The sequence below is a fragment of the Narcine bancroftii genome, chromosome 6 (genome assembly GCF_036971445.1).
Source record: "Narcine bancroftii isolate sNarBan1 chromosome 6, sNarBan1.hap1, whole genome shotgun sequence".
Lineage (NCBI taxonomy): Eukaryota > Metazoa > Chordata > Chondrichthyes > Torpediniformes > Narcinidae > Narcine > Narcine bancroftii.
Window position 1 is genome coordinate 167032809 of NC_091474.1, and position 12889 is coordinate 167045697.

Sequence of the window (12889 nt, forward strand, 5' to 3'; positions counted from 1 at the left end):
TTTATTAAGCCCTACAGCCATACTATTGGGACTGGATTTTCAATGGCAACCTTAACAGTATGACAATGGAGTACAATGGACCCCATCCACCCCTCATTGTCTGTTACCAAAAGTTCTTAAATCACCCACTGTGGTCCACCTACCCTTCATCCATTCCCCCCCCCACCCAAATCATACACAGCCAGTACCCAGTCACTCATTGTGCATGATCTGCAGACTCTCCACACTCAAAATCACTCTTCTACTGTTGTTCACCAATCTCACTCCCGAATGTAAACCCATCGTCGCCAAAAGTTGACAGATCAGTGCTGGGGACAGGGCCTTTATTCTACTCAACGAGGGGATCATTGAGGCCAGCACCAGCCTATCAAGTTTGCTCAACTTCAATCTACTGGAGTCATTGATGGGGCATCAATTTTATTCGCCATAGAATGAAGACACGTCCATGCTGCTCGACTATCCTGACCCTGCGTGCAAGAGAAAACCCAAATTATGCTTTTATTTTTTTTCTTGTAGAAATCTCATACTGCCACATTATTTCCACTTGAAAAGCTGGTTGGACTCACAGCACCAGCAATAAATAAAAAAATCCTTCAGAATTGAACCTCAATCACGACCGCACTCCAAATCACATTCTAATCTGCATTATCTATGGTATGAAAATTACACAATCATACATCTTCCACGCTGAAAAAAGACACAGAGACACAGCTATTATAGCAGAGATGGTCATCACCTCAGAAACATTGTCCATTCCTGCTTCCCTTCTGTCTCCTCTCTGGCTACCACCAACCTTCTTTTGAATTGCATCTTCCTATCATCATCCTATCTTTTCATTTCCTCTCGCCAATCCTTTTTCTACCCTTGGCTCTTACTGTTCCCAGTCCATCTCCTTTCCTTTAACAAGGAAAATTGCACAATTAAATGATTGACTGCAAATCTACAGATTTTAGAACGCATTCAATTTAAACTGTAATTTTAATGTAACTTACTATTATTAGGTTTAGTATTATTTTTATTACAATTAAACTTAGTAATCACACTACCAATTATGCCCTTGTTATATTGCAAATGTATTGACATGATTTTTTAATTCCCTACATTTACACCCACCTATCAATTCCTGCCATTGATTGCATTACAACATATTAAAATAGATTTGCCCCAGACTAAATAGCTGTACATCGATCACATAAAATTTATAAATTTATGACGTGCATAATTAAGCTGAGAATACTCAGTACTACAATAAATGAGAACGTGCCATAATATTTAAGCATTTTTATTTTCTTCATTGAAACATTTTGCTTCCTTAAATGCATTTTTAAAGTTTCTGTTTGAATCACCCCAAGAACTGATGTACTTCTTTGAATGCATCCTTTAGAACAGTTTCCTAATTGAGCATAATTCAGAACTCAAAAGGAATATATGGCCAAATTCTGCATTTTCTGGATTGTTTACATCTTAGTTTCATTAATTCAGGAATGTACTAATAATTAACAGATCAAAAGCAAGTAGAAATAGCATTTTTGAACTACCCAAATGCTTTGAATATTTTCATCAGTGACAACTATTATCTAAGATTTAATCTATGCACCAAGACAAATGAACATTTTTGGAAATGAATTACATATAGCTCAATGAGGGAAAATTTTAAGACTGAGCATTTGATATAATTGTTTTAAAATGGTAATCATCTATTTTTTTTTTAAATAAACCTGTTGAAATCAAAATGAATCTGTTGTTTTAAGACCGCATGAAATGCACGGCATTTTTAGTTACGAATACAATGAAAGATCTTAAATTATTAAGCAATTAATCTGCATACATTAAAATGTATTCTGAGATACTTCCTTTATTAGATGAGAGTTTACAAATATCTGAGCTTGGCTTAACATGTTACCACTCCAACACTGTCATCCTGCTTGTTCTTTCCATCCTTACCCTTTCTCGGCACCTAAAAATATTTTTAATTTTTCCAAGTTTTGATCAAAGGATAATCTTAACAAAGCTGCACACCTTTGCTCTGTCTGCTGCATGGCCCTGCCAGTGGCCAACCATTTCAATTCTATACCCATTGCCCCATGGACTAGAGTGCTGCCAAGTTGAGGCCTCTCATAAATTTGAGAAACAACGCCTTATATTCCATCTCAGCATTCTCCAACCAGACAGCATTAATATCAACTCTAATTTCCATTAACCCCCTTCCCCTCATCCATCTGTCTCCCCTTCTCTAGCTCCCCAGCCCTTTCCATTCCTTCTCTCATCAGAGAGCCATCTTTCTTAACCCCTTCCTCCAGTCACCTTTCTTTTCCCCCTCCAGTCACCTTTCTTTTCCCCCTCCCATCTGCACCAACTACTTCTTTTCCTTTCTCCCTGCACCCATCTTATTATTCAGATGTCTGTCTGATTTTTGGCACTCCTCAAAAGGGGCTCAACCTAAAAACACCGGCCACTGACTTGCTTTCTCTGGATCCTGTGATACCTACTGAGCTTCTCTAGCACGTGTACTGCACTGGACTGCAGCACCTGGAGATTTCTTGTTTATCATCTTAAACATTACTGTTGTTTCTCACTCCCACAAATGTTGTATACATGATTAGTATTCATCAATTTCCTCTTTTATTACAAGAGATATTTAAGACAGCAGACTACCAGCTTGGTTAAATAAACAAGATTTAAGGACCATCTCCTCTTGAAGATCAGATTGGTCTCCTTTGTATGGATCTAAAAGCGATGGCCAGGGGTGAGGGTGGGGTGGTGGTGGGGAGTTACCAAAGAAAAAGAACTAGAGGACATGGGTCCAAATGGAATAATAGTTTAACACGGATAAGTTGGGTTGAAGGGCCTGGGCCGTAGTGTTCTGAATATTAGTATTATACAAATATTATTAATATTACACAAAATTCAAAATTACAAACCTGATTTTACACAAGTGACAAACCTGTTGGAAGAAATTAAATTGCAGAATGGTCAATAGTCTGGAAAAGTATTGTGAAAGGGCACAGTTACATTTTCTCAAAAAAATTGAAATCATCGCCAGGATTTTGTACTGTGCTCTTGACTAATTTGAGCATCTCACCAACTGCAAATATCATTTACAAAGACAAATGTATCATTAGTTAAAACTTGATTAAGAAACACTTTTGATTTAGAATTCCATAAATAAATGTCTGGGACAATATATTTCAACATTATTCAATAACAGGTAAAAGTTCCAACGACTTAGGCTACGATAAATATTCAGCAGTAGTTTAAGAAAATTAAGTATAATTTTTCTACATTTGCCTTTGACACCATAGCTTAAAAAACTTCAGTAATTTTTGTCTAGCCCAAGTACATGGATAGATACAAGATGAGTACAGATAAATTTGGGAAATTACCTAGTGTGCATTCATGTCCACATTTCTATACAAAAGCCACATCATCTTAAATACTCACCATTCCATTTTTTTTATGATAGTAGCTGAGGACCGGGAAGCGACCACCTTGACGAAATGTAGCAACTTTTTTCAGGATCTCATCATCAATTGACTTTGGCACCGTGACAATGGGAGGATAAGATGGGCAGACAGTGAAATCTTTGTTAACGTAACTTAGTCGCCATTCATCTGTCTGATAAAAGGAATGCCAAAATTATTTTGATTTCAAAATACTTTCTTTCAAATCAAACAACTCAATTTTAACATTTAAAGATTTACATCAGAGTTTGTTTATTGTCATACAGCCGAACAAATACTTCTTAAAAAAAAAACAGAATAATTCAGCACAGAAACAGGGCCATCAACCATTCTAATCTGTGCCAACTATTATTGTCCCTTGGCTCACTGATCTGCACACCAACCATACCCATCCATACCCCTTCAATCCACGTACCTGTCCAAATTCTTCTTACAAATTAAAATTGAGCCTGTTTTCACCACTTCAGCTGGCAGCTCATTCCACACTCCCACCACCTTTCATCCTTTACCCATGTCCTCTAGGTTTGTATCTCATCTACCAACAGTGGAAAAAGCCTATTTATTCTATCTGGACTCCTCATAACTTTAAACACCTCTACCAAATCTCACCCCATTCTTCCACACTCCAGAGAATGAAACCCTAACCTGTTTAACCTATCCCTGTAACTCAGATCCTGAAGTCCAGGCAACAGACAAGTAAATTTTCTTTGCACACTTTCAATTTTATTGATATCTTTCCTGTAATTAGGTGACCAAAACTGTACACAATGCTCCAAATATGACCTTACCAACATATTTTCCGTAACATCCCAACTCCTGTATTCAATACTTTGATTTATGAAGACTAATATGCCAAAAGCTTTCTTTACAACTCTATCCACGTGCGACACCACTTTCAGAGAATTATGTACCTGTATTTCCAGATCTCTCCATTCTACCACACTGTTCAGTGCCCTACCATTTACTGTGTATGCCCTTTCTTGGTTTGTCCTTCCAAAATGCAATATGTCACACTTGTCTGCATTAAATACTTCAAAGCTGTCCACAATACCACCAATCTTTGTGTCATCTGCAAATTTGCTGATCCAATTTACCACATTATCATCCAGATCATTGATATAGATGACAAATTATAATAGTCCCAGCACTGAATCCCGAGGCACGCCAATAGTCACAGGCCGGTTTGATAAGTAATTATCCACTACCACTCTCTGGCTTCTCCCATCCAGTCAATGTCAAATCCAGTTGACATCTCCCCATGTATACGTAGCTCTGAACCTTCTTGACTAACCTCCTAAGTGGGACCTTGTCAAAGGCCTTACTAAAGACCATGTAGACAACATTCACAGCCTTTCCTTCATCAACGTTCCTGGTAACCTCCTCGAAAAACTAAGTTTGGTTAAACACAACCTATCACACACAAAGCCATGTTGACTATCCCTAATCAGTTCCTGGCTATCCAAATACTTGTATATCCGATCCCCAAGAACACATTCTAATAACTTACCTACTACTGACATCAGGCTCACCGGCCTCTAATTTGCAGGATTACTTTTGGAGCTCTTTTAAACCAGGGGTGTCAAACTCAAATTCACGGAGGGCCAAAATTAAAAACTTGGACTAAGTCGAGGGCCGAACTAAATATTTATTGAAAATTTTCAACAACATCTGCATGTTTTCTCTTCTTTCAACATATGTAATGTTAAACTTTTTCTTATTAAAATAAATGTTTAATAATAGTTTTGGATAAACTCTTTCCAGAAGCATTAACAAATGAGAAATAAAATATTCAATAAATAATATTTCTCTATAGAGGATTTGTCAAATGTTGCTAGTGTGCTGACGAATAGTAAAATCTGAGGGCTATTGAGAATGTGGGAGAATAACATGATTCCTGAAACAATCAAATGGGTGACTGATTGTGGGCATGAACTCTAGCAGGGTTATTTGCCATGCCCTTTTTCCATTGGTACAGATATCCTTTGATTTACACACTTTTCAAGTTTTATGCCTAATGAGCTTGTATCCAGGTGCAGGACCATTTTTAACCAGGAATATATTTATCACTGTGACATGAAACTATTGGAAGATCGTTTTATCTTGAGATTAAAGTTCATAATACTTACTCAGGCCTGTGTGCGGGAGAGCGGGGTTTGCGGGCGATCGGGTTGCACAACGACAGTGCGGGGCATCGGCTCTCGCTGCAGGGCGGCATCTCAGCGGATCAGCGGCCCCGTCACCGTGAGTCGCGGGTCGGCCTGTGGCAGGGAGGGGGAGTGGGCAACGGTCCTGGCGAGGTCAGGCCCGAGGCCTCCGATTCCGGGCGCTGGGAAGCGGTCTTGGCTTCCCCTGACACCGGCCAGGCCGCGCTGCGGTGGGGGGTCGGGCGGGGGGACACGACAGTGCGTGGGCATTGGCTCTCGCTGCAGGGCGGCATCTCGGCGGATCAGCGGCCCCGTCACCGTGAGTCGTGGGTCGGCCTACGGCAGGGAGGGGGAGTGGGCAACGGTCCTGGCGAGGTCAGGCCCGAGGCCTCCGGTTCCGGGCGCTGGGAAGCGGCCTTGGCTTCCCCTGACATCGGCCAGTCCCCAAAACCAGAGTCCACGGTGAGACCCTGCAACGTAAACAGAGGAGGTGGGGGCGATTAGCGGGCTGACGCCAATGCATTCTGGGATTTATAGTATTAGCTGTGCATGCGCTCTACTGGCGCAGCGGCCAGCGGGCCACCTCTAATACATTTTTGAAATGATCTTGCGGGCCAGAGTTTGACATGTGTGCTTTAAACAATGGAACAATGTGAGCTACCCTCCAATTCAGCGGCACAACACTTTTGGCTAAGGTCATTTTAACTATTTCTGCCAGAGGAGTCAAGTGATGGAGTAGTGGCCGGTAAGGGAACTCCAGCCCTCTCCAGAAAAGTTAAAAAAAAAATAGAGAAAAAACAAAGGCACAAACATAAAAACCATAACAAAGTGAAAGTAAAAGTGTGGAGAAAATGGCAGCGAAGAAAGAAAAACCAAAAACGGGAAGAAAAGAAGAAGGAAGGATGTCGGAAGAAGAAGGTGAAGGCCCACCGTGGAGAGAGAAGCCCGCTCCCTGAGGTCAGTGGAAGCCCCGAACTCGGGACTACAAAAATGGCTCACGGAGCCAAACGAAAGTGCGCGATCGCGCATGCGCAATGCGCAAGACAAAAATAACACTGACGGGAGGGGGGACCAGCTGAGGAGTAAATCTCCACAGCTGAAACAGACAACTACAACACAACAGCAAGACTCTCAACAGGAAAACATAGAAAATAACAAGAACAAGAAGGAAGAGAATAAAAATAAGAAATCAAAGAAACAACAGATGACCAACCCAGAGGAAGAAGACCAACACCAAGACACTTCTAATAAAAATAAGAAGACCAAAAATATCCAACAAAATGAAACAAACAACCCAACAAGAAAACCAGAAGAGACAGAGGTAAAGGACACAGATCCTAGAGTGGGCTCAGAAGAAGAGGAGGAAGAACACAGAGAAATGGAAGATGAAGGGAAGGGCAAGTACATGGATATATATTTTTTTTAAATATATGGAAACAGTAAAAGAATGGCAGTCACAAGAATTCAGTGAAATAAAAAGAAGAATAAAAAGTACAGAAGAAAAAGTGAATAGATTAGAGATGATCATGACAGATATAGGAAAAAGAGTAGACAAGGTGGAAGAATGAGAAACAGCCATAGAAATGGAAGTAGATGACTTAAAAAAGAAATTAGAAGAATCTGATTAAAAAGTTAAAAGATACACAGGAGCTGTTAGCTCAGAAGATAGATATAATGGAAAATTATAATAGAAGAAACAATATAAAGATAGTGGGCCTTAAGGAAGATGAAGAAGGCAAAAATATGAAAGAATTTATAAAAGAATGGATCCCCAGGGTCCTAGGAAGACCAGAATTACAGGAAGAAATGGAAATAGAAAGGGCACACAGAATATTAGCCCCTAAACCACAACCACAACAAAAACCAAGATCCATTCTAGTAAAATTCCTAAGATATACAACAAGAGAAAATATATTGGAGAAGGCAATGAAAAAAATAAGAGAAGACAAAGAAACCACTGGAATACAAGAGTCAAAGAATTTTTTTCTATCCAGATATAAGTTTTGAACTCCTGAAGAAGAGAAAGGAGTTCAATGCAGCAAAAACGACCCTATGGAAAAAAGGTTATAAATTTATGTTAAAATACCCAGCGGTACTTAAAATAGTTATTCCGGGGCAGCAAAACAAACTATTCTCGGATCCGGAAGAAACACCAAAATTTTCAGAACAACTACAAAAACAGACAGAGAGATGAAGAGATGTAACAAGAACAAAAATGACAACAAACTATATGTATGTGTGTATGTAGGTATATATATATATATATATGTATATGTGTGTATGTATATATGTATATGTGTATATATAAAAACTAGAGTATAGGTAAGAACTAAGAAGGGAAAGAAAGGGAAGAAAGGAAGTAAGGAGGGAATTAAGAGAGTGACCTTTGTTATACATGAAGATTAAAATCTTTTCTGGGGGGGGGTTGGGTGGGGAAGAATTACAGTCACTGCGAAATCAGTTGACGCTTGCGAGCGGATTTGCAAATCCAAATGGAGAGGGGAGATGTGGTTGCCCGACAAGGGACAAAGGGCAACTCAGAAAGGGGAGGGACTATTGGGGTTAAAGGAATTTTAGATATGAGAATAGTGGAAATATTTTATGTTTTAGAAATGTTGTCTTATAATGTGTTCAAAAAAAAAAGCAGAAATGGATAAGAAGGGAAGGTGGTGATGAGGAAACGGAAAGATAAACAAAGTATGAAATGGCTATGTTGAACTATATGACTTTAAATATTAATGGAATACATAACCAAATCAAAAGGAAGAAACTGTTAAATTTACTGAAAAAAGAAAAAATTGATATAGCATTCGTACAAGAAACACATCTCACAAGTGGAACACAAGAAATTAAAGAGAGATTGGATAGGACATGTAACAGCAGCATCATATAATTCAAAAGCCAGAGGAGTAGCTATATTAATCAATAAAAATGTACCAATCAAAATAGAAGAGGAAATAATAGATCCAGCAGGGAGATATGTAATGATAAAATGTCAGATATATTCCGAATTTTGGAATTTACTCAATCTATATTCACCTAATGAAGAAGATCAAAAATTTATGCAAGATATCTTTTTGAAGATAGCAGATACGCAACGGAACATACTAATAGGAGGGGATTTTAACCTTAATTTGGACTCAAACATGGATAAAACAGGAAAAAAAACTAACAGAAAGAACAAAGTAACCAAATTTATAATTAAATCGATGCTAGAAATGCAACTTTTGGATATATGGAGGAAACAACACCCAAAGGAAAAGGAATATTCATATTATTCGGGTAGACATAAAACATACTCAAGGATAGACCTATTCCTGTTATCAGCCCACATTCAAGGAGGAGTTAGGAAAACGGAATATAAAGCTAGACTATTATCGGACCACTCACCCCTATTATTGGCAATAGAGCTAGAGGACATCCCACCAAGAATGTATAGATGGAGATTAAACTCCATGCTACTTAAAAGACAGGATTTTAGAGAATTCATTGAATGACAAATTAAAATGTACTTTGAAATAAATACGGAATCAGTGAAAGACAAGTTTATACTATGGGACGCAATGAAAGTGTTCATCAGAGGGCAAATAATAAGTTATGTAACTAAGATGAAGAAGGACTACAATCGGGAAACAGAACAGTTGGAAAGGGAAATAACAAATATAGAAAAAGAATTAACAATAAAGGAAGATACAACTAAAAGAAGAGAATTGGCAGACAAAAAAATAAAATATGAAACACTAAAAACATATAAGGTGGATAAGAACATAATGAAGACAAAACAGAAATATTATGAGCTAGGAGAAAACAAACGCACAAAATTCTATCGTGGCAGCTTAAGACAGAATAAACTAAAAGAATGGTATTGGCATTAAGGAAAAAGGACAAACAAATTACATATAATCCAACGGAGATCAATGAAAACTTCAGGGAATTCTACGAACAACTAAATCAAACTGAAAACGAAGGGAAAGAAGACAAAATAGATGAATTTCTAACTAAAATTGAACTACCGAATTTACAAACAGAGGAGCAAAATAAATTAATAAAACCATTTGAAATAGAAGAATTACAGGAGATATAAAAAAACTACTGATCAATAAAACACCAGGAGAGGATGGATTCCCAATAGAATTCTATGAAACATTTAAAGACTTATTAATTCCTCCCCTCCTGGAAGTAATCAACCAGATTGATAAAACACAATGCGTACCAGATTCATACAAAACAGCAATAATTACAGTAATACCAAAGACAGGGAAAGATCCACTTGCACCAACGTCATATAGACCGATATCTCTATTTAACACAGATTATAAGATAATAGCTAAACTATTAGCAAACAGATTGGCCGACTATGTACCAAAAATAGTAAATCTAGACCAAACTTGATTTATTAAAAAAAGACGAACAACAGACAATATCTGTAAATTTATTAACTTAATTCATGCAGTAGAAGGAAATAAAACTCCAACAGTAGCGGTTGCTTTAGACGCAGAGAAGGCCTTTGACAGAGTAGAATGGAATTATTTATTCAAAGTACTAAAAAAATTCAGCCTACCAGAGAAATATATTAATTGGATTAAAGCATTATATAAGGGGCCATTGGCGAAAGTGACAGTAAATGGATATATATCAAAACAATTTAACTTAAGCAGATCAACAAGGCAGGGATATCCACTATCTCCCTCACTGTTCGCGTTAGCTATAGAACCACTAGCAGAACTGATAAGAACAGAAAATAAAATAAGAGGGATAAAAATAAAAGAGAAGGAATATAAAATCAGTCTATTTGCAGATGACGTTATAATATACTTAACAGAACCAGAAATATCAATAAAAGAATTACATAGGAAATTGAAGGAATATGGAGAAGCATCGGGGTACAAGATCAACGCAAATAAAAGTGAAGCAATGCCAATGAATAATGCGGATTTCACAAAGTTTAAGAAAGAATCGCCATTTAGATGGCAAACACAAGCAATGCGATACCTAGGTATACAACTAAATAAAAACCTTGGCCATCTATATAAACTCAATTACCATCCATTAATTTAAAAATTACAAGACGACTTAGAGCATTGGAAAGACTTACCACTAACACTGATAGGAAGGATAAAATGTATTAAAATGAATATTTTCCCAAGGATACAATACCTATTTCAGTCATTACCAATACACCTAACAGAGAAATTCTTCAAGGAGTTAAAGAAAATAATAAGGAAATTCTTATGGAAAGGGGGGAAACCGAGGATAGCACTAGGTAAATTAACAGAATGGTACAAACAAGGAGGCTTACAACTACCAAACTTTAAAAATTATTATAGAGCCACACAATTAAGATACCTATCAGATTTTTATCAAACAAGGGAAAAACCAGATTGGACCAGATTAGAACTAGATAAAATAGGGGAGAAGATACCTGAACATATACTATATAAATGGGATGAAAAATTGGTGCAACGTAGGAATTCACCGGTATTGCATCATCTGCTCAACATTTGGAAGAAGATTCACGTAGAAAGGAATAAAACAAATTACCAACTACCAAAACTAATATTGACGCAAAATCAGCTAATCCCTTTCCCAATAGATAACCTTTCCTTCAGAGAATGGGAGAGAAAAGGGATCAAAAGAATAGAAAATTGTTTTTCAGGAAATAAATTATTATCCTTTGAACAAATGAAGGATAAATATAATATAACTCACGATACAATGTTTGCATACCACCAACTGAAAACCTACTTGAAGGACAAATTGGGAAACAGTCTGAGGTTACCAGAAGGAAGGAATTTTGAATATGTGATTACAGACACAATGATAATTTAAAAATTTGTAAAAAACATGAACATCAAACTGCAAGAAAAGGAGAACGAGGAAACAAACGGTAAACCTTAACAAAAATGGGAACAAGATCTAAACATAAAGATAAAGAATGCAACATGGGAGATGCTATGCTCCAGAACTATGAGAAATACAATAAACACGAGGTTACGCATGATACAATATAACTGGATACACAGGCAAAACATCACACCTCAAAAGTTAAATAAATGGGACCCAACAGTATCAAACAGATGTTTTCGCTGTAAAAAGGAAATGGGAACAACAATTCATGCAATTTGGACATGTGAGAAAGTGGAAAAATTTTGGGAAGATCTAAACCAGATATTAAATAAAATCACAAAAAGCAATATACCAAAAAGCCCAGAGATCTTCCTCCTAAATAATATAAGAAACAAAGAATTTGGACTCGATTTGGATGGAGCACAAAAAAGATCTGTTATGATAGCCCTCGCTGTAGCAAAAAAATGTATTATGTCAACCTGGAAATTAGAAGACAACTTGAGAATACAACAATGGTACATAGAAATGAATAAATGTATTCCATTAGAAAAAATAACATATAATTTAAGAAATAACATTACAATATTCGAACAAATATGGGAGCCATACATGAAACACAATAGAGAAATCCTACCATGGACTTCCACCACCTAAAATGACGGAAGGAGAAGATAACGAAAAGAACTGACTCAGTAAAATTTCTTGTTTATTTTTATTAAGTGACAACATTGTTTAACGGGTTTAATGTATCTTATAGATTGAACTTCAAATAAATGGGGAAGGGGGTGAGGGGAGGGGGAAAAGGGGGAGAAAATGACACTGCATATATTTAAGAAAAATGTCTGTATGTATCTTGGTCAATATGGTTTATAGTGTGAAAAATAAAAAATTTAAAAAATAAAAAAAATTTCTGCCAGAACCCCTGCAATTTCTATATTAGCCTCCCTCAAGGACCAAGGGAATATCTTGTCAGGTCCTGGGGATTTATCCACTCTTATTTGCTGAAAGATAGATAAGATTTCAGATTTATTGTCAGAGTTCATACATGACATCACATGCATCCCTGAGATTCCCTTTTCCTGTGGGCATGGCAGAATTACCACTAATTGTAGGGCAAAAAAATAAACTGTACATAGTCTAAACATTTAAATAAAAGAACTGTAAGAGAGAACAAAAGAAAAAAAAATCAATAAAGTGCATAAGTAAGACTCTTAAATGAGTCTCTGATGGAGTTTGTCATTGAGTTTGATGGTGGAGGGGTAGCAGCTGTTCCTGTACCTGATGGTGTGAGTATTGTGGCACCTATACCTCTTTCCTGATGGCAGCAGCAAAAACAGAGAATGTGCTGGGTGGTGTGGGTCTTTGATGATTGATGCTCTACAATGGCAACGTTCCCTGTAGATTTACTCATTATTGGGAAAGTTTTGCATGTGATGT

At 37.2% G+C, this 12889-nt stretch overlaps 1 protein-coding gene across 2 annotated transcripts in view; it reads right to left on the reverse strand.

Moving 5' to 3' along the window:
• Window positions 1-12889, reverse strand: part of mtmr9 (myotubularin related protein 9) — a 72071-nt gene that overhangs the window by 31783 nt on the left and 27399 nt on the right. For both annotated transcript variants that reach the window (XM_069886624.1, XM_069886623.1), the window contains exon 4: window positions 3442-3615. In XM_069886624.1, the coding sequence (XP_069742725.1) occupies window positions 3442-3615 (174 nt within the window). The remainder of the gene's footprint in view (window positions 1-3441; window positions 3616-12889) is intronic.